Here is a 17,040-nt window from a genome sequence, read left to right as displayed (position 1 = left end):
TAACCCTCATTGCCACAAAAAACAAAAGACAAAACAAGCAGATGGTATCAGTTGACTGCTATGGCTGAGTGGAAAGAGACCACATTTGGAGTCAGGAGACCTGGGATCCAGTCCTAACTCATCTACTGAATGAATCTCTGTATGACTTTGGGCAAATCCCTTCTCTTCTCACCTGCCCCCTTGCTTTATGTCTCAGTTTCTGCATCTATGAACTGGGAGGATCAGACTAGATGAGCTCTAAAGCCCCTTCCGGATCTAATCCTCTTTGATGCTTCTCACCACAAAGTTTGATTATTTATTCCTTGGATGATGTCCTCCTTTCAGGGTTCTCTCCCTTCCCATGGCGGCCCCCCAACCAAGGTTACTCCCCATGTCCTTTTTTTGTGGGGCAATGAGGGTTAAGTGACTTGCCCAGGGTCACACAGCTAGTAAGTGTCAGGTGTCCGAGGCCAGATTTGAACTCAGGTCCTCCTGAATCCAGGGCCAGTGCTTTATCCACTGCAGTGCCATCTAGCTGCCCCTCCCCATGTCCTCTTAAAGGCTTCCTCAGTGCAGGGGATGACAAGGATGAAATTACAGAAGATAATATGGTACCAAAGTTGGAGTCAGAGGACCTCAGTTCAAGTTTCATCTCTAGGCTTACTACTTTATGTGACCTTTGGCAAGTTATTTAACCTTTGTGTGCCTCACTTTCCATGTCTACAAAATGAGTGGGTTGGACCAGATGACTTCTCATATCCCTTCCTGCTTCAGATCTAGGATCCTGTTGTGACTTTAGGCAAGTCCCTTCCTTTCTGTGGGCCTCAGTTTCCTCCTCTGTAAATTTAGCCAGCTGGACTCGATGTCTCCATCTTGAGAGCCAAGATCCTTTGATTCTTGCTCAGTTATGTCTACCTCAGTGGCTGTCTTCCTCCTGATCTAGCCTTTTTCCCCCTTTTCCCTCTTCTTGGGTTCCCACTAGTGACTCTGCTATCGTATATTGAAAGACAGAAGAAATAAAGGCACTTCAAGCGGTTTTATATGTTGTAGAGTGAGGTGAAAGTCCCTATTTTCATGGCTATCATTTGTTTATTCCAAATGATATCTTTGATGTTCCCATGTTTTTTTTTTTGTTTTTTTGTTTGTTTGTTTGTTTGCAGGGCAATGGGGGTTAAGTGACTTGCCCAGGGTCACACAGCTAGTAAGTGTCAAGTGTCTGAGGCCGGATTTGAACTCAGGTCCTCCTGAATCCAGGGCCAGTGCTCTATCCACTGCGCCACCTAGCTGCCCCCCTGTTCCCATGTTTCTAACGGGAAAGAAAACCCAATACTTTTCTATGGTTTGTACCTAGGAAAGAGCCTGAAATCAATGAGTAAAGGGGTTCTCTGTAAATTTATGTTAGGATCCTAGGCCTAGATTTAGAGAATACTCCTGAGGCCAACTAGTCTACCTCATTTTACAGAGGAGGAAACTGAGACCTAGGGAGATTGAATGACTTCCCTAGGTGCTCATGTGATAGTGATACTGATAACTGTTAGGAAGGTATGGAAATAATCCAGGTGAGAGGTGATGAGTACCTGAACAAAAAGGGTGAGTAGAGAGAAGGGGATGAATGTACAACATGTTCTGGTGGTAAAATTGAGACTTAGGAATTGGAATCAATGTGGAATAGCAGCTAGAGTACTTGACCTGTCATAAGGAAAACCTGGGTTTGAATCCTGCCTCAGACACTTATTAGCTTTGTGATACTGGGCCTCTCTGGTCCTCACTTTCCTCATCAGCTAATAGATATGAATCTCTAGTAGTACTAGTACTACTAGTAGTGACAAATAGCATTTTATGTAGTGCTTTAAGGTTTGCAAAGCACTTTACAAATTTTTGTGTGTGGGGGGCAATGAGGGTTAAGTGACTTGTCTAGAGTCACACAGCTAGTAAGTGTCAAGTGTCTGAGACTGGATTTGAACTCAGGCCTTCCTGAATCCAAGGCCAGTGCTTTATCCACTGTGCCCCTGCACTTTACAAAATATTATGTCATTTGATCTTCACAAGTAGGGAAGTAGGTACTATTATTATCTTTATATTATGGTTGAAGAAAGTGAGGCAGACAGAAGTTAAATGACTTGCCCAGGGTCACACAGCTAAGAAGTGTCTGAGGCTTGATTTGAACTCTCAGGTCTTCCTGACTCTAGGTCCAGGGCTCTGTCCACTGTGCCATCTACTGCCTCAGAGTAAGGCTAATGGGTATTGTAATCTTGTGTGTCTGTAAGGATGTTATTGCCTTCAGCATAAAGAGGGAAATTTAGAAAAGCAATTGCTTTTGAGGAAAAGATGATAGCTTCTGTTTTCAACATTTTGAGACTGAGATATCTGCAGGACATTCCACTGAAAATGTTCAATAGGTGATGTGAGATTTGAACTCATGAGAGACCAGGGTTAGCTAGATGTGTGTGTGTGTGTGTGTGTGTGTGTGTGTGTGAGAGAGAGAGTTATCTGTGTAAAGATAACAAATGAACCCATGGGAGGTGATGGAGCCCACCAGGAGGGAGCATAGAGAGGGAATAGAAAAGGGCCCAGGATGAAGTGTTGGGATCCATTGACAGGAGGTGGACTATGGATGACAGTAGGCAGATAGGCAGGAGGAGAATGAGAAAAGGTGTCATGAAAAGCCAGAGAGGAGAGAATATCCAAGAGAAGGAGAATGATTTCAGTTGAATAATAAAGTCAGAAGCCAAATTGCAGAGGATTTAAAAGATAGTGAGAGGAAAGAAGCTAGGTGGCACAGTGGATAAAGCACTGGCCTTGGAGTCAGGAGTACCTGAGTTCAAATCCGGCCTCAGACACTTAACACTTACTAGCTGTGTGACCTTGGGCAAGTCACTTAACCCTAATTGCCTCACTAAAAAAAAAAAAAAAAGAAAGAAAAAAAAAAGAGTGAGAGGAAAGAAGCTAGGTGGCGCAGTGGATAAAGCACCGGCCTTGGATTCAGGAGGACCTGACTTCAAATATGGCCTCAGACACTTGACACTTACTAGCTGTGTGACCCTGGGCAAGTCACTTAACCCCAATTGCCTGACCAAAAAAACCCAAAACAAAACAAAAAACTGCAGAATGCATAAAATAGTTGAAAAAAAAGGATAGAGGAGAGGAAGTGAAAGCAAGAATAGGCAGATTTCTCAGGTAGTTTGGCTGAAAAGGGGCAGAAAGATAGAGGACAACAGCTAGTGTGCATGATAGGGTCATAGGAGGATTGTCTAAAGATGGCAGAAACCTGGCCTTGATTATAGGTAGCAGGGAAGGAGCCAGTAGATAAGGAGAGGTTGAAGATTTGGGGCAGCTGGGGCATGGGAATAATTATGGAGATGTAAAGCAGAATTGAAGTAGCAGTTGTTATGATTATCATTATTATTAATGGTCTTTCTATGACAAAATATGTTGCTTGCTACCAGGAACAGTCCTTAATGTGTGGAGAGAAGTATTTATAAAGAAAACATCCACTGAAAACAAGGGAATGCTGGAGCTGGAAGGAGGGCTTGAGGTGGCATTGTGGGATAGGGTAGCTGTACTTAGGGGATGGAGTTGGGGGTGCCCACCCCATTGAGTGGAAATATCTGACTGATATGGACATTTCTGCAGCATAGCCCTCTGGTATGGGCTTTGGGGTAATTGTGGGGAGCCTCCTTAGACTCCATGCCTGTGTTTATAGTAGATGTTCCCTGAGATCTGATGAGACACTGGAGATAACTGGAAAAATTCCATGATTCTGTACCTGACCCCTTCCCAGAGATGTAAAGGTCTGCACACTGGGGAGGCGTAGACCACTGAACGAAGACGCCACAGGACTGTTCTTCACTCAATGAGTGTGTCACTTGAACTTCAGAGAGTGGGTCACTTGGAGCAAAGCTCCTCTGGATTATTATTGGTAGCTGGATAATGCCAGTGCTTTCTGGCATGATGGTTGAATCATTTCTCGTATCTAATCAAAAGCAACCATCTCTAGGACATCTCATGCAAAGAAGCAGCAGGAGTACCATTGTTACTGGAGAATCTTTCTCTAATGCCAAGCCAGAGTGAATGGCATGAAGGGAAAGCCATTTATTGTTTGAGGATTGATCAAAAGTGGACGCTGCCCAGTTGTTAAGAGATAGCAGAGTCCCTTGATGAGACCGTGGGATGACTTGTCATCACTTATCCCTTTCCTATTGCTGCTTCCTGAGTATTCCTTGATATGGATGTGCTTTTATTCCAAGTTCTCAGCCAACCTGTCATCTTCTAATTGTGGACGTGTGCTTTGAGGACAATAGAACTATTTTGGTTAATTGATCAGATTGAGGTGAGGAGGGCATGCGATCCCTGCTGGATCTCACCTACTCTTACTTCCTCTACTCCTGGAAAGGGCTGGGAGAAGGAGAGTGTCCTCCATCCCACACAAGCACCAGTGGTACTTGGAAGGGCAGAGCCTATTTCTTATCCCAACAGGAGACGAGTTCATCTACCTGGATCCTCACACGACTCAGACTTTTGTCGACTCCGAGCAGAATGGAACAGTGGATGACCAGAGTTTCCATTGCCAGCAATCCCCCCATCGAATGAAGATTCTGAACTTGGACCCTTCGGTGGCTTTGGTAAGTATGGCTTCCAGAGGCTAACACAGGGACCTTTTGTCAGGTCTCAAGGTGACTTCGGCTGTTTCCACCCCACCCTCTGGACTGATAACCTCTCTAATAAGTGTGAGCAGCCAGGACCCCAGAGTTTCCATCATGCTAGTGAATTGACCATTCTCTTCCCAGGCATGGAGGTTGGCCCTGGGAATAGACAGTCCATTCTTTTGTATGTGTCCTGGATTCTCTAAATTCTGGTGGTCAACCCACTAAGAATCAAAACCATGTATAAAGTGTTCTCTTCAGCCGTGAATGCTAATACAGTTTTATGAACTAGCTTAAATAACTATTCAGTATAGATGAGGGAGGGAGGGAGTGTGGGGTATGTGTGTGTGTGTGTGTGTGTTTGTATGTATGTATATTAACACCAGATCTGGAGAGTGACTTGGAAATTGCCTGTGCAATTCAGCATAGGATCTGATGTCTGTCCAGGGACAGGAGCTGAATAGTTTAGGGCACTAGAAATACAATTCAAAGCATTTGATCTACTGATAATGGACTCTTGGTTCTGGTTGAATTTGAACAGGTCTCTTCTCTGGGCCTCATTTGCGGCCTCTTTAAAAGGAAGGACCTGGGCAGCACAATACAGGGGAGGGAGCACTAGATCTGAAGTTCAGCCCAAGATTCAAATTCTGATTCTTGGACGTCCTTCCTGTGTGACTTGGGGTGGGCCATTTACCCTCTCTGGGCCTCCATTTCTCCATCTATAGAATAAATACACTGGAGGAGATGGACTCTGAGTTCCTTCCAGCTCTAACCCTATGACCCTACAATCCTATGGCTAGCCTTTTTATTTTTTATTTTATTTATTTATTTATTTATTTATTTATTTATTTATTTATTTATTTATTTATTTATTTATTTATTTATTTATTTATTTATTTATTTATTTATTTATTTATTGTGGGGCGATGGGGGTTAAGTGACTTGCCCGGGGTCACACAGCTAGTAAGTGTCAAGTGTCTGAGGCTGGATTTGAACTCAGGTACTCCTGAATCCAGGGCCGGTGCCACCTAGCCGCCCCCAAATTTTTGTTTGTTTTTGCAGGGCAATGAGGGTTAAGTGACTTGCCCAGGGTCACACAGCTTAGCCTTTTTTCTAAAACTCCTAGTCTGTGTTTCTCCGGGGCCTAACACAGGGCCTGACAAATAGGTGATTAGTAGATATTTGTTGATGCTTTGATTGGCTCGGTGATCTCTGTCTGAGCCATCTGATATGAGGGGGGAATAGTAACAGCTCTAAATTTTGTGCTGTGTTTTTGTTTTTGTTCTTCCTTTCCCCAAGGGATTCTTTTGCAAAGAAGAAGAGGATTTTGATAATTGGTGTGGGCTCGTTCAAAAGGTAAATTTACCCTTTTTTGTTCAGACAATTCAAACTTAAAAAAAAAACCCAACTTTTCATGTAGATTTCTATAGAAGAATGCTTCGTAGTGATAAACACAGAGCATTGGTAGCAGAAAAGAACTGCCCGAGGGGAGGGTGACCGAGGGGAGCATCAGTGTGGCATTGTGGGAAGAACACAGTAGTAGGTTAATGAGATCGATCCAGGTTTGAGTCTTGGCTCTACTACTTCCCAGCTCTAGATCTCGAACAGATCTCTTCTCAAGAAACTGAAGAGACTGGACATGATTTAATGGAAGGAGTCTCACCCACCGTGTTTCAGTATTAGAGACAATGGCGGTACAGTGACTAGGCCCTTGGACTTGGGTTTTGGAATACCTGGGCTCCAATCTTGCCTCTGCTACCAGCCACGTAATCCTAGGAAAATCACTTCGCTGCCTGCAGCCTCAGTTTCCTCATCTGTAAAATGAGGTGGATTAGACTCAGTGACTTCCAAGGACCCTTCCAGCCCTTAAAGCTCTGATCCTATGATCTCTAAGGTCTCTCCCACTGCTGACACTTGGTCCAGATTGAGTATTCAATGGCCCAGTAGACTTTGAAGTTACGACTTCTTCTCTGCTCTGTGCCATATACTTCAGCAGTTAGAGACTCCCCCCGCCCCCAACATACTCAAGGATTTCTCTACGGGTTATAGGCTCGTTTTCATTTGGCAGCTTTGTCCTGCCATTAGCTAGCATGGCTAGGTAGATGATGATCGGTATACTCCCAGAGCAGGAGCCCTGTGATCCTAATGCACCAGGGAATGGACTCTGCCTATGGCTCCCTGGCTGGAGGCATGCTCTTATGCCAGCCTCTTACTGTGGGAGCTGGTCTTTTTAAACCCCCTCATAGAAAGCACCAGAACAGGGCCATGGTTAATAAGTAGTTGAACTAGAATAGAAAATCAATTCCTTTTGGTTTATTTATTTATTTAGCTCCAGATTCTATCCCTCTCTTATTCCCTCCCTCCCTTCCCCCCTCCTTGAGGCAGCAAGCAACCAGATATAGGTTATCCATGTACAATTTTGAACTTGGACCCTTTTGGAACTAGCCCCAAGAGAGAGCAGCTTCTGATCACCTTTACTTTTGTAATCCATTGTGCTACTCTGCATATTATTGTTATCTTAGAAGGGCAGGGCTAGGTGGCGCAGTGGATGGAGCACCAGCCCTGGATTCAGGAGGACCTGAATTCAAATCCGGCCTCAGACACTTAACATTTACTAGCTGTGTGACCCTGGGCAAGTCACTTAACCCCAATTGCCTCACTTAAAAATAAATAAATAAATAAAATTTTAAAAAAAAAAAGGGCAGGATTCCAGTGAATAGAAAGCTGGCCTTAAAACCAGGAAGACCTGCCCTCTGAGAAGTCTCACTTCTGATGCATACTTTCTGTGTGACCCTGGGCAGGACCTCATAGTGTTCTAGATACCTCTTAAGAGGGTATGTGTCAGAGAAGGTGCGAATTTGCATTGGTGGAGGAAATTCCTCACGTGGGACTCCCTAATGCCAGTAAAATCACAGCTCTATTCCCCACTCCTATCCCTATTACCATCTTAGGAGAAAAATTATTTCTTTAGCTTTCAGTATGTGGTTTTGAAAGTTTTACTGTATTCATCAGTGTGATTTAATTATATCCAGTAGGGTTGCCTTGTTTTTTTTCCTGAGGCTGGAGGGGGAGAACACACTTTCAATTTCATTAGATAAATCAATAGGAAAATGGAATTTGAGGAACAGAAATTTCATTTGCAGCCTACACTAAAGGAACAAATGTATTCCTCAAAGCAAGGTACATTTTTACAATTAATTTGCTGCCCGAGATTGAATTTAAAGATGGAGCCTGAGCACTGTTAGTTTTCTTCAAAAATGCTCCCATAAATTTCCTGCCTCTAGGCTACAGTGTCTAAAATGGATTAAAGACAGGCATTCAGTTTGTGGTGCACATCCCACGAATACCTTGGCTGATATCAGCCACTTGCTATCCCTCTTTATCTCCTGGATTATTTGTTGCAGGTAACAGTCTAGCCTCTGGATTGTGGTTATAATACTATCATGAATCTCCCATATTGAGAAACACCTTTATTTTTGCTTAGGAGATATTAAAGCCACAGAGTTTACAGATGTTTGAGCTGGTTCAGAAGCATCCAGCCCACTGGCCTCCTTTCATACCTCCAACCAAACCGGAAGTGACAACTACAGGTGCAGGTATGCTATTGACAGGAGAGTGGAGACAGATAGAGACAACCATGGCCCGGCATGTTCTGTAGAGAAAGGAAATGTTTCTTTATCCAAAATAGTTGGAATGAAATGTTTTGAGTGATTGAATTGCTAGGTTAACTGAGAATTATCTTATGTCCCATATAGAGCATGTCACTTCAAGGAGTGAGATAACATACATGATCTAGAAAAATGAAATGAATTGTATTAAATTTTTCTTTGATAATTCAGTAAGCCCTTCGATATCATGTAAAGATCAGACTTTGGCCCTGTACTGTTGAACATTTTTACTATTACTACTTACTTAGATGAAGATACCAAATGTAATCATCCATACATACACACATACACAAATATATATATATATATATATATATACACACACACACATAATACATATCTACTTTGCAAATCTTAGAATTGCTATATAAATATTAGCTATTGCTGTTGTTATTATTATTATTGTTATTAATAGTGTGCTAATCAAACTTGCAAACGACACAGAGCCGAGCTAGGGCATAGGTACCACATGAGATGCCAGCAACAGGATCCCAAAAGATTTTGATAGGCTATGAAGTCCATGCTCTCCAAGAACTCAACTTTGTTTTGGAGAGCAGGGACCATCTCGATTTCTGATTTATATCCTCAGTACTTAGCACAATTTTTGGCACATAGTAAGCGCTTAATAAGTGTTTATTCATTTCATTCCATTTCATATATCAGGCCCCCTGTTTGTGTTCATCAATGAAGTACAAGTTGGCGAGAAGCAGATCTAGCCTCTGGGTTAAGAAAGGTTTCCTAACAATTAGAACTCTGAGAGGGGGATGGGCTGCTTCAGGAAGTAGTGGGTTTCCCCATAACTGGAGGTCTTCAGGGAAAGACTTGATAACCACTTGTTGGGCATATTTGTAGAGAGGGATCTCATTCAGGTCCAGATTGGACCAGATAGTCTTAGAGGTCCCTTACAACTCAGATTCCATGATCCAATTTTCCTTTTGTTTCATGTTCTGGTAGAACTCATTGAATCCACCAATAACCTGTTTGAACTGGAAGAAGACTTTGAGATTTTGAGTATATGAAGTAGTGCCATCCAGCCTGTATCTACCACCTGGCACCACATTGCAGAGAACTTTTCTAGCCAGAGTGCCTGAATCACCAACAGCACAGAACACAATATCAATCCAAACTCAACCCGTTACCATTTTCCCATGAGCTCTATCCCTGAGAGAGAGAGAGAGAGAGAGAGAGAGAGAGAGAGAGAGAGAGAGAAAGAAAAAGAATGAACCTATTGCCAGATGGTGTTCAAGCAGGACCATGGTAATTCTCGATCTTATTTTAGAGACAGTGAACCTAAATTAATGATTTGTATGTCCGGAGGACAACTCTGGTCTTGTTTCAGAACCACTTAGTGGAAGATGGTTACTCTCTCTCTCTCCTTGTAACATGTCTCTTCACCTAGAGACCATTCTGATTTCGCCTTTGGGCTTGCATCTTGGGAAGTAGTTGTTTCTTTATAAAAGTAAATTGTCTGGATCAGGGAAAACGAAAGGTCTTGTTAAATTATTTTACTAGGCACTTTGAATAATTTTGTATGAAAACATTTCTATCAAGGGAATTATGGCAAATGGACACTTCTTACAACCTCCTTCCTGTTTGGAAGAAGCTTGCTTGCTGCTGTGCCACTATCACTGTCCCCCCCCCCCCCTGCCATCCTCACCCTACCATCATGGCTGCATATGATACATTTCACCCTGACCTCAAGCTGAATCAGGATCTTTTGCCTTGCTGATTTTGGTTCAAAAAATAAAGAGTCAAAAAGTGGTTTGTGCTTTTAATTGTGCCTCATTTATTTTTTCATTTCACATATTGCTCCTGGGGTGTCTACATAATCATGTGATATCCATGAATCACCTTTCTTTTGGAACCATTTAAAGAGCATTTCTTTTCAAACCAACATCCATTGAATGCTTCCCTGACCACTTATTCATTGTGTGGATATGGATAGATGTGTGTGTGTGTGTGTGTGTGTGTGTGTGTGTGTGTGTATGTGTGTGTGTGTGTGTGTGAGAGAGAGTGTGTGTGTGTAAATGTAGGACTTGGCTCTCTTCAGCCACTTGTCTCACTGTTTCCATAGCCAGAGGACCTTGCTTAAGGAGCTCATTTAGTTTAGATTCTTTCCTCACTTCTGCCAACCTTCCCTTTTCTTGTACTTCCCACCCTCTTGGAGGAGTAGCAGCTATTTAGCCCCCCAATCAGTTACTTCTTTTTCTTTCCTGGCCCTAGTCCATAATGGCTTTACTCCAGCAATATATAAAGAAAGGATGCAACGAGCATTTAGACGTGATCTCTGAGACAAGACAATGTGAGCAGATTTTTTTTCTTTCATGGAAACTTTGTGAATGGACAGAGCTATGTATCTAGGAATTAAGTTTCTGGTGCCTTATATTTCATTTTCTCTAAAGTTAAATATTTTAGCAGTGTTATGGTTGGCTTTTCAAAATTTGCCTCATAGAGGCTAAATTGCAGTTTAAAAAAAAGGAATCTTCTTAGGTTAAATAAGCATATTGGACCAAGAGTACATATCATCCTGGTTCTACCATTAACTTACCATGTAGCCTTGGACAGATCATGTTCCTCATATTTAAAATGAAAGAGTTTAATTCTGATCCCTGAGGTCTCCTGTGATACAAAGAACAGCTCTTTCATAGACTTAACAGAGATTAAGGCTTCCTCTTAAAAAAGAGTTCCTTTCTTGGGGGAGGATCCTTTAGTCTTTTAATTCTGATATTCTTTTACATTTTATTTTTGTTAGTGTGGATTGAGTGAGAGCCAAGAGCTTGCATTGAATGAATGAGTTAGGGGAAAAAATTACCAAAGGAAGAAGTTATATGCAAAGGATCAAAAGTTCAGCTTTAAAACTTTTTGTCATGAAATGTGCTCCTACAAAATAGAAGCACAGGGGCCTTTGTCTATTATGACAAAGTATATGTATATTGAAAACTAAATGTTTGCACTATTTGCAATGGAGAAATACTAGAAGCTTTCCCACCAAATACAGGATTAAAGCAAGGAAGCCTTTCCCTTTCTCCACTGTTATTTGGGGTAATTCTAGAAATGTTAGTAATAGCAGTAAGATGAAAAAACTTGAGCATAAATTTAGGGGAAAGAGAGACAAAAATATCCCTATTTTCTGTGGAAAACATGGTAATTTAATTAGAAAACCCCAGAAAATAAGCAAAAGAAAAAAAAATAAAGAAAAGTAGCAATTATTATACATAGAGACTTTCCTAGACTTGTGCAGCCTGTGTGTGGCTTTTATAAAAAAACACAGGGACTTAGTTTTAGTAGTAGAATTCCTCAAGAGGAATTGCCCTATGTCACTAAAGCAAAATAGTAATTGGAGGAAGTGGTGAAAATTAGCACAATATACCCTCAAATGCATACTATACCCACTATACAGAAGAAACTACTAGGTTTTAGGAGATCCACTTTTTTTTTAAAGGCTCCCAATGAAGAGTCAACCAGGCTAATTGTGAAAGAGCTGTTGAATGAGCACTTTAATTCTAGGTCTTTAGCAGTCCCAAATGTAAATTAGGCTTACCTTCATAGCTGACATTTCTATAGCACTTGAAGATTTGCAAAGTACAACAACCCTAATAACTTGGTACTAAAAGTACTATTACCTCCACTTTACAGGTGACAGTGATATTTAGTCTAGTGTTCATGGCAGGATTTGAACTCAGGTTTTACTGACTCCAAGTCTGATTCCTTTCTCTCTACAACAGTACTGCAATTACATTTTCCCACATCATACTGGAGTGACATATTAGGAGTAAGGACAATCAGGTTCTAATCCCTGGCATACCACTAATCTGGGCAAGTCACTTGTCCCTTTTTGGTCTCTATTTCTCCATTTTTTAAATAATGGGGGGCAGTTTGGTGGCACAGGGGCAGCTAGGTGGAGCAGTGGACAAAGCACTGGCCTTGGATTCAAGAGGACCTGAGTTCAAATCCGGCCTCAGACACTTGACACTTACTAGCTGTGTGACTTAACCCCAAGTCACTTAACCCCAATTGCCTCACGAAAACAAACAAACAAACAAATAAATAAATAAATGATAGGGGTTGTCTTTGAAGATCTCTAAGGTTCTTTTCAGCTCTACAAGTTTTGTGATCTCAATAGCACTTGGAATAAATACAGTCCTGAACGATCCTCTGCTTTTCATGAAACTAGGGGTCTTCTCTCAGATTGGAAAATTAAAAGCTCATGAGGAGTAATTGACTTCCCTAAGCTCACACAAATTCATTGAGAGACTGTCAGATGATTGGCCCCCAACAAAAACATGCATATATCAATTGATTGCATGCTTGAGATACTGAGTAAAAACCAAAATAATCCATGAAATATCTGACAAAATTAAATCCAAAATAAGCCTTCAAGGAGCTTACATTCTTTTAGGGAAAGCAATATGCGTAAGTACATAAAACTATATACAAAATAAATGTAAAGTAATTGGGGATGTAAGAAAGGCCTTTATGGGGCGCTGCAGTGGATAAAGCACCAGCCCTGGATTCAGGAGGACCTGAGTTCAAATCCAGCCTCAGACACTTGACACTAGCTGTTGGACCCTGGGCAAGTCACTTAACCCTCGTTGCCCTGCCAAAAAAACCCAAAAGACCAAAAACAAGTCATGGAAGAATAATTTGAAGAAATTGAAGATGTTTAGAATAGAGGAGAGAAGTAAGGAATAGGGTACGTGGGAACCATTACTGTTTTCAGAGTTTTAGCAGTAGCCCCTTCCATACTTGCTGCTGTTCTTCCAAGTTTGTCAGCCAGAAGCTCTATTTGTTAACCAACTTGTGGCAGCTCTCCAGTTACCAACCCTAGGAGACCTGAGGTACAAGGGTTGGAGGTTGGCCCTGAACAGATGAAGCTCAGAAGCTAGTAACAAAATGACATGAGGCTCATAACCTAGATGCCATCCTTGACTCCTTACTCTCCCTCACCTCCCCCATATAGTCAATTGCCACATCATCCTTTATATTTTATATACATCCCTTTTTCTCCGATGACTACCATTGCCCTGGGTAGGCTCTCATGAACTCTCATCTGGACTATTGTAATAACTTCTGGTTGGTCATTCCCCACCCCTCCCATTCAATAAATTCCAGAGGCTCCCCATTACCTCCAGTGTAAAATATAAAATCTTCTGTTTTACATTCAGAACCCTTCATTACTCGGCCATGGTTTCTTTTTTCTCTCCAGTCTTCTTACACCTTACCCTCCATCCCACCTCCACCCCCTCCACCATGTATACTCTTTGATCCAGTGACACTGGTCTCCTTACTGATCCTCAAACACAACACCCCATCTCCCAATTCCAACTATTTTCATTTGCTGACCCTCATGTCTGGAGCTCTCTCCCTCCTCCTCTGTCTCCTGGTCTTCCTGGCTTCACATAGGTATCAGCTGAAGCCCTTCCTTCTTCAAGAAGCCTTTCCCAGTCCTCCTTGGTCTTTGTGCCTTCCCTCTGATATCATCTCCAATTTAGCTTAAACGCGTCTTGTTTGTACGCAGTTGTTTGCACGTTGTCTCCCTCATCAGACCTGGAACTCCTTGAGAGTAGGGACTGTTCTTTGCCTTTCTTTATATCTCCAGTGTTGATTCCGTGTAAACACTCCCCCTCACCCTACAGAATGTGGTAAATGCTGGCTTCACCCAGCCATACAAAAAAAGCAAGAGAACAGGGAAAAACTAAGCTAAAAATGTACATGTAAAGGTGTGAAAGGGGCTAAAATTCTAGCTAGTCTGTCTAAAATATCTAATGAGTGGTCGCCAATCAATTAGAAGCTTTAGCAAGAATATTTAAGTATTTATTAAAGAGCATTAGGATCTAATGATCAGAGAGAAAGGTAAAAATCTAACTATTTCTAAGAGACCCCATCATCCAACCTGCCATAGTGAGGTCAGGAACAAAAAAGGCCCAACACTTCCTTCTTCCTCCCAGAAGCCTCCTGTGAAACTGGGAATATCCCATCCACATGCACACACACACACAGCTCCAAGCTAATTGGCTGGTAGCCTTGATAGACAGTACCCATGAGCAAATGTCACTTCCTGACACCAAAGAACTGACCTTCCAAATCACATGGCTCGCCCTCAGACGCCTTCTCCTCATGGCGGAGCTTTCCTATAGTAACTCTCCAGCAGGTGGCGTCACTCCAATTGTTACAGGTGGCTGATTCTGTCCTGACAGAAAGGGGACTGAAAAGTCATCTGGAGTCAGTCTTGTTGTTACACAGGGAGGGACCCAGGGCATCAGTAGTACCATATCCCCAAACATGAAAAGTCCATGAGACATTTATGATTTAAATTAAAGTCATTTAAATTTAATTTATTATTATTGAATCATGAGACATTTATCAAACCTTTATCTGCTAGGCACTGTGTGAAGCACTGGAGATACAGATACAAAGGTGAAACAGTCCCTTCCCTTGAGGAAAAGAAATTTTAATGTGTGAGACAACATGAACAGTATATGTTAGCATATACATAATGAACAGAAGGTAGATTTGAGAGGGAACGCATTAGGAATTGAGAGGATCAGGAAAGACCATGAAGAAGGTGGCATTTGAGCTGCATCTTGAAGGAAACAGGACAGAGACAAGGAGCAAGGGAATTGCAGACATAGGAGATTTCCGGTAAAAAGGCCTGAAGATGGGAGATATGTAGGAAACAGTATGTTGTAGGTCAGTATGACTGGATCAGTGTGTAGAGGGTAGTGTAAGAAAACAGGAAAAGGAGGAAGCAGACAGGTTGTGAAGATATGAGGGCCAAACAGGGCCTTGAGACAACAGGGAGCCACTGAAATCTGTTGGGAGAGGGAGGTTGTGATTCAGTAAGATCTACATTTTAGGAAAATCACTTTGGTGAGGAAAATTTTGAGGTAGAGATGCCAAATAGGTTATTGCAATAGTCCAGGAGAGATGGGATGAGAGCCTAGACAAGAAAGGTGATGATGTAAGTAGAGTAGGGCAGAGATTTCTGAGAGATGTGGATGTAGAAAACACAAGATTTGGCAACTGTACAGCTATGTGGGATGAGTAAGGAGTCAAGGGTAACACCAAGATTGTGAACCTGGGCAGTGGGAAGCATGATAGTACTTGATAATAATAAAGAAGTTAATAGTGGGGTGGAGTAGGAGGTAGGAGAGATGATGAGTTTTGTTTTGGTCAGATTGAGTTTGAAATACCTGTACAATATCCATTTGGAAATGTCCAATTGGGAATAGATTCTATGAAAATGGCGCTCTGAAGAGGAGGGCCGGATTTCTAGATTTGGGAGTCATCTTTAGAGAGATGGTGATTAAACCTATGAGAGCCGATAAAGTCACCAAAAGAAAGCATGTAGAAGGGGGCAGCTAGGTGGCACAGTGGATAAAGCACTGGCCCTGGATTCAGGAGAACCTGAGTTCAAATCCAGTCTCAGACACTTGACACTTAACTAGCTGTGTGACCCTGGGCAAGTCACTTAATCCTCATTGCCCTGCCCCCCTCCAAAAAAAGCATGTAGAGAAGAGAACTTAGACCAGAACCTTGGAGTAAATCTCCAGTTAGTGCACATGACCTGGAGAATGAATTAATAAAGAAGATTGAGATAAAACAGTCAGACATATAGGAGGAGGGGGTGATTAGCAGTGTCAAATGCTGAAGAGAAGTTAGGTTGAGAGAAGACCACTTGATTTGTCTATTATGAGATCATTAGCGAGGGAGCAAGTTCTCTCCCCAAACTCATTCAAACAGATCTAGAAATTGTACCAGACCAAATCATCATGGAGAAATCCAAGAAAAAACTCATAGAATTACTTTTCCAGCCCAGGAGGAAGATAAAGACAGTGGACATCAGGGCCTGGCCAGAAATGGCAGTAAGTACTGTGCCCAATGGCAAGACAAGGTCTCAGAACCATACCAGGGCACTGAGACCTCATGAAGGGTGTAGAAACAAGAGCCAACTGGCACATTTGTCACACTCAGTTCAGGGCAGACTGCAGAAAGGTCCTGTGCCCAGCACTGGTATTCTGGGATAAGGAGTTGCCACAAGTCTACTCTGTTTACCAAACAAGGAGGAGGTTCAGAAGCAAGGAGCAGCAGTATGGCTCAGAAAGGAGTGGAGAGGGCCCTCAGTTCCAGCTTCTACCCTAATCTGAAGCCTGAAGAGGAATAACCAGAGTAGGAATCCCTGACCAAAGGGAAGCTTTCAGTACCATCACTCTGAACCATCAGAGCTTTCCAGCTGGCTGATAGGAAATGTGTTCAGCAGCAATTCTCCTGTTTCTCAGACCGAAACCAAGGTCAGGAACTTATAGATCTCAGACCAGGGAAACAGTGATCAAACTTTGCCTAGGCTCAGACTACTTTGGGGACACTGAAAACGTTCAGGTTCTCAATCCAAGCTCTCACTGGGAGCCTAGAAAAATGGAACATTCAATACTCCAATAGAACAGAAGCAGGAACAGCCCAGACCTTCCCTCCAGAAGTCTGAAGAGCCTGGCACTAACATAAAAGCCCAAAGTCAGAAAGTAGGCTGTAAAAATGAGCAAACAAAAAAGAACCCCACTGTAAAAAGCTATTATAGTGATAGGCATATTTAATACACAAAGCCAGAAAAAGGGAATGACTCCAAAGTATCCGTAGGCAAATCCTCAAAGCAAAACAGCCTGGGTACAAATTCAACTAAAATTACTGGGAGAGATGAAGTAAGAATTGTTTAAAATGCTTTTTAAAAAAGAAATGAGAGGTATGGAAGAAAG

General features: G+C 42.2%; 1 protein-coding gene across 1 annotated transcript in view; it reads left to right on the top strand.

Annotated features, from left to right (window-relative positions):
* The window catches only part of ATG4A (autophagy related 4A cysteine peptidase), a 60,659-nt gene extending 50,608 nt beyond the window's left edge, over positions 1-10,051 (top strand). Inside the window, exons 10-13 of the mRNA XM_043974468.1 lie at positions 4,456-4,601; positions 5,922-5,978; positions 8,107-8,218; positions 9,245-10,051. Coding sequence (XP_043830403.1) covers positions 4,456-4,601; positions 5,922-5,978; positions 8,107-8,218; positions 9,245-9,309 — 380 coding nt within the window. The 3' untranslated portion in view covers positions 9,310-10,051. The remainder of the gene's footprint in view (positions 1-4,455; positions 4,602-5,921; positions 5,979-8,106; positions 8,219-9,244) is intronic.
* Positions 10,052-17,040: the final 6,989 nt, after the last annotated feature.

Source organism: Dromiciops gliroides, chromosome X, assembly GCF_019393635.1.
Source record: "Dromiciops gliroides isolate mDroGli1 chromosome X, mDroGli1.pri, whole genome shotgun sequence".
In the NCBI taxonomy this organism is placed as follows: domain Eukaryota; kingdom Metazoa; phylum Chordata; class Mammalia; order Microbiotheria; family Microbiotheriidae; genus Dromiciops; species Dromiciops gliroides.
Note: the sequence above shows the minus strand (reverse complement) of the source record. Positions and strands in the feature narration are given on the sequence as shown.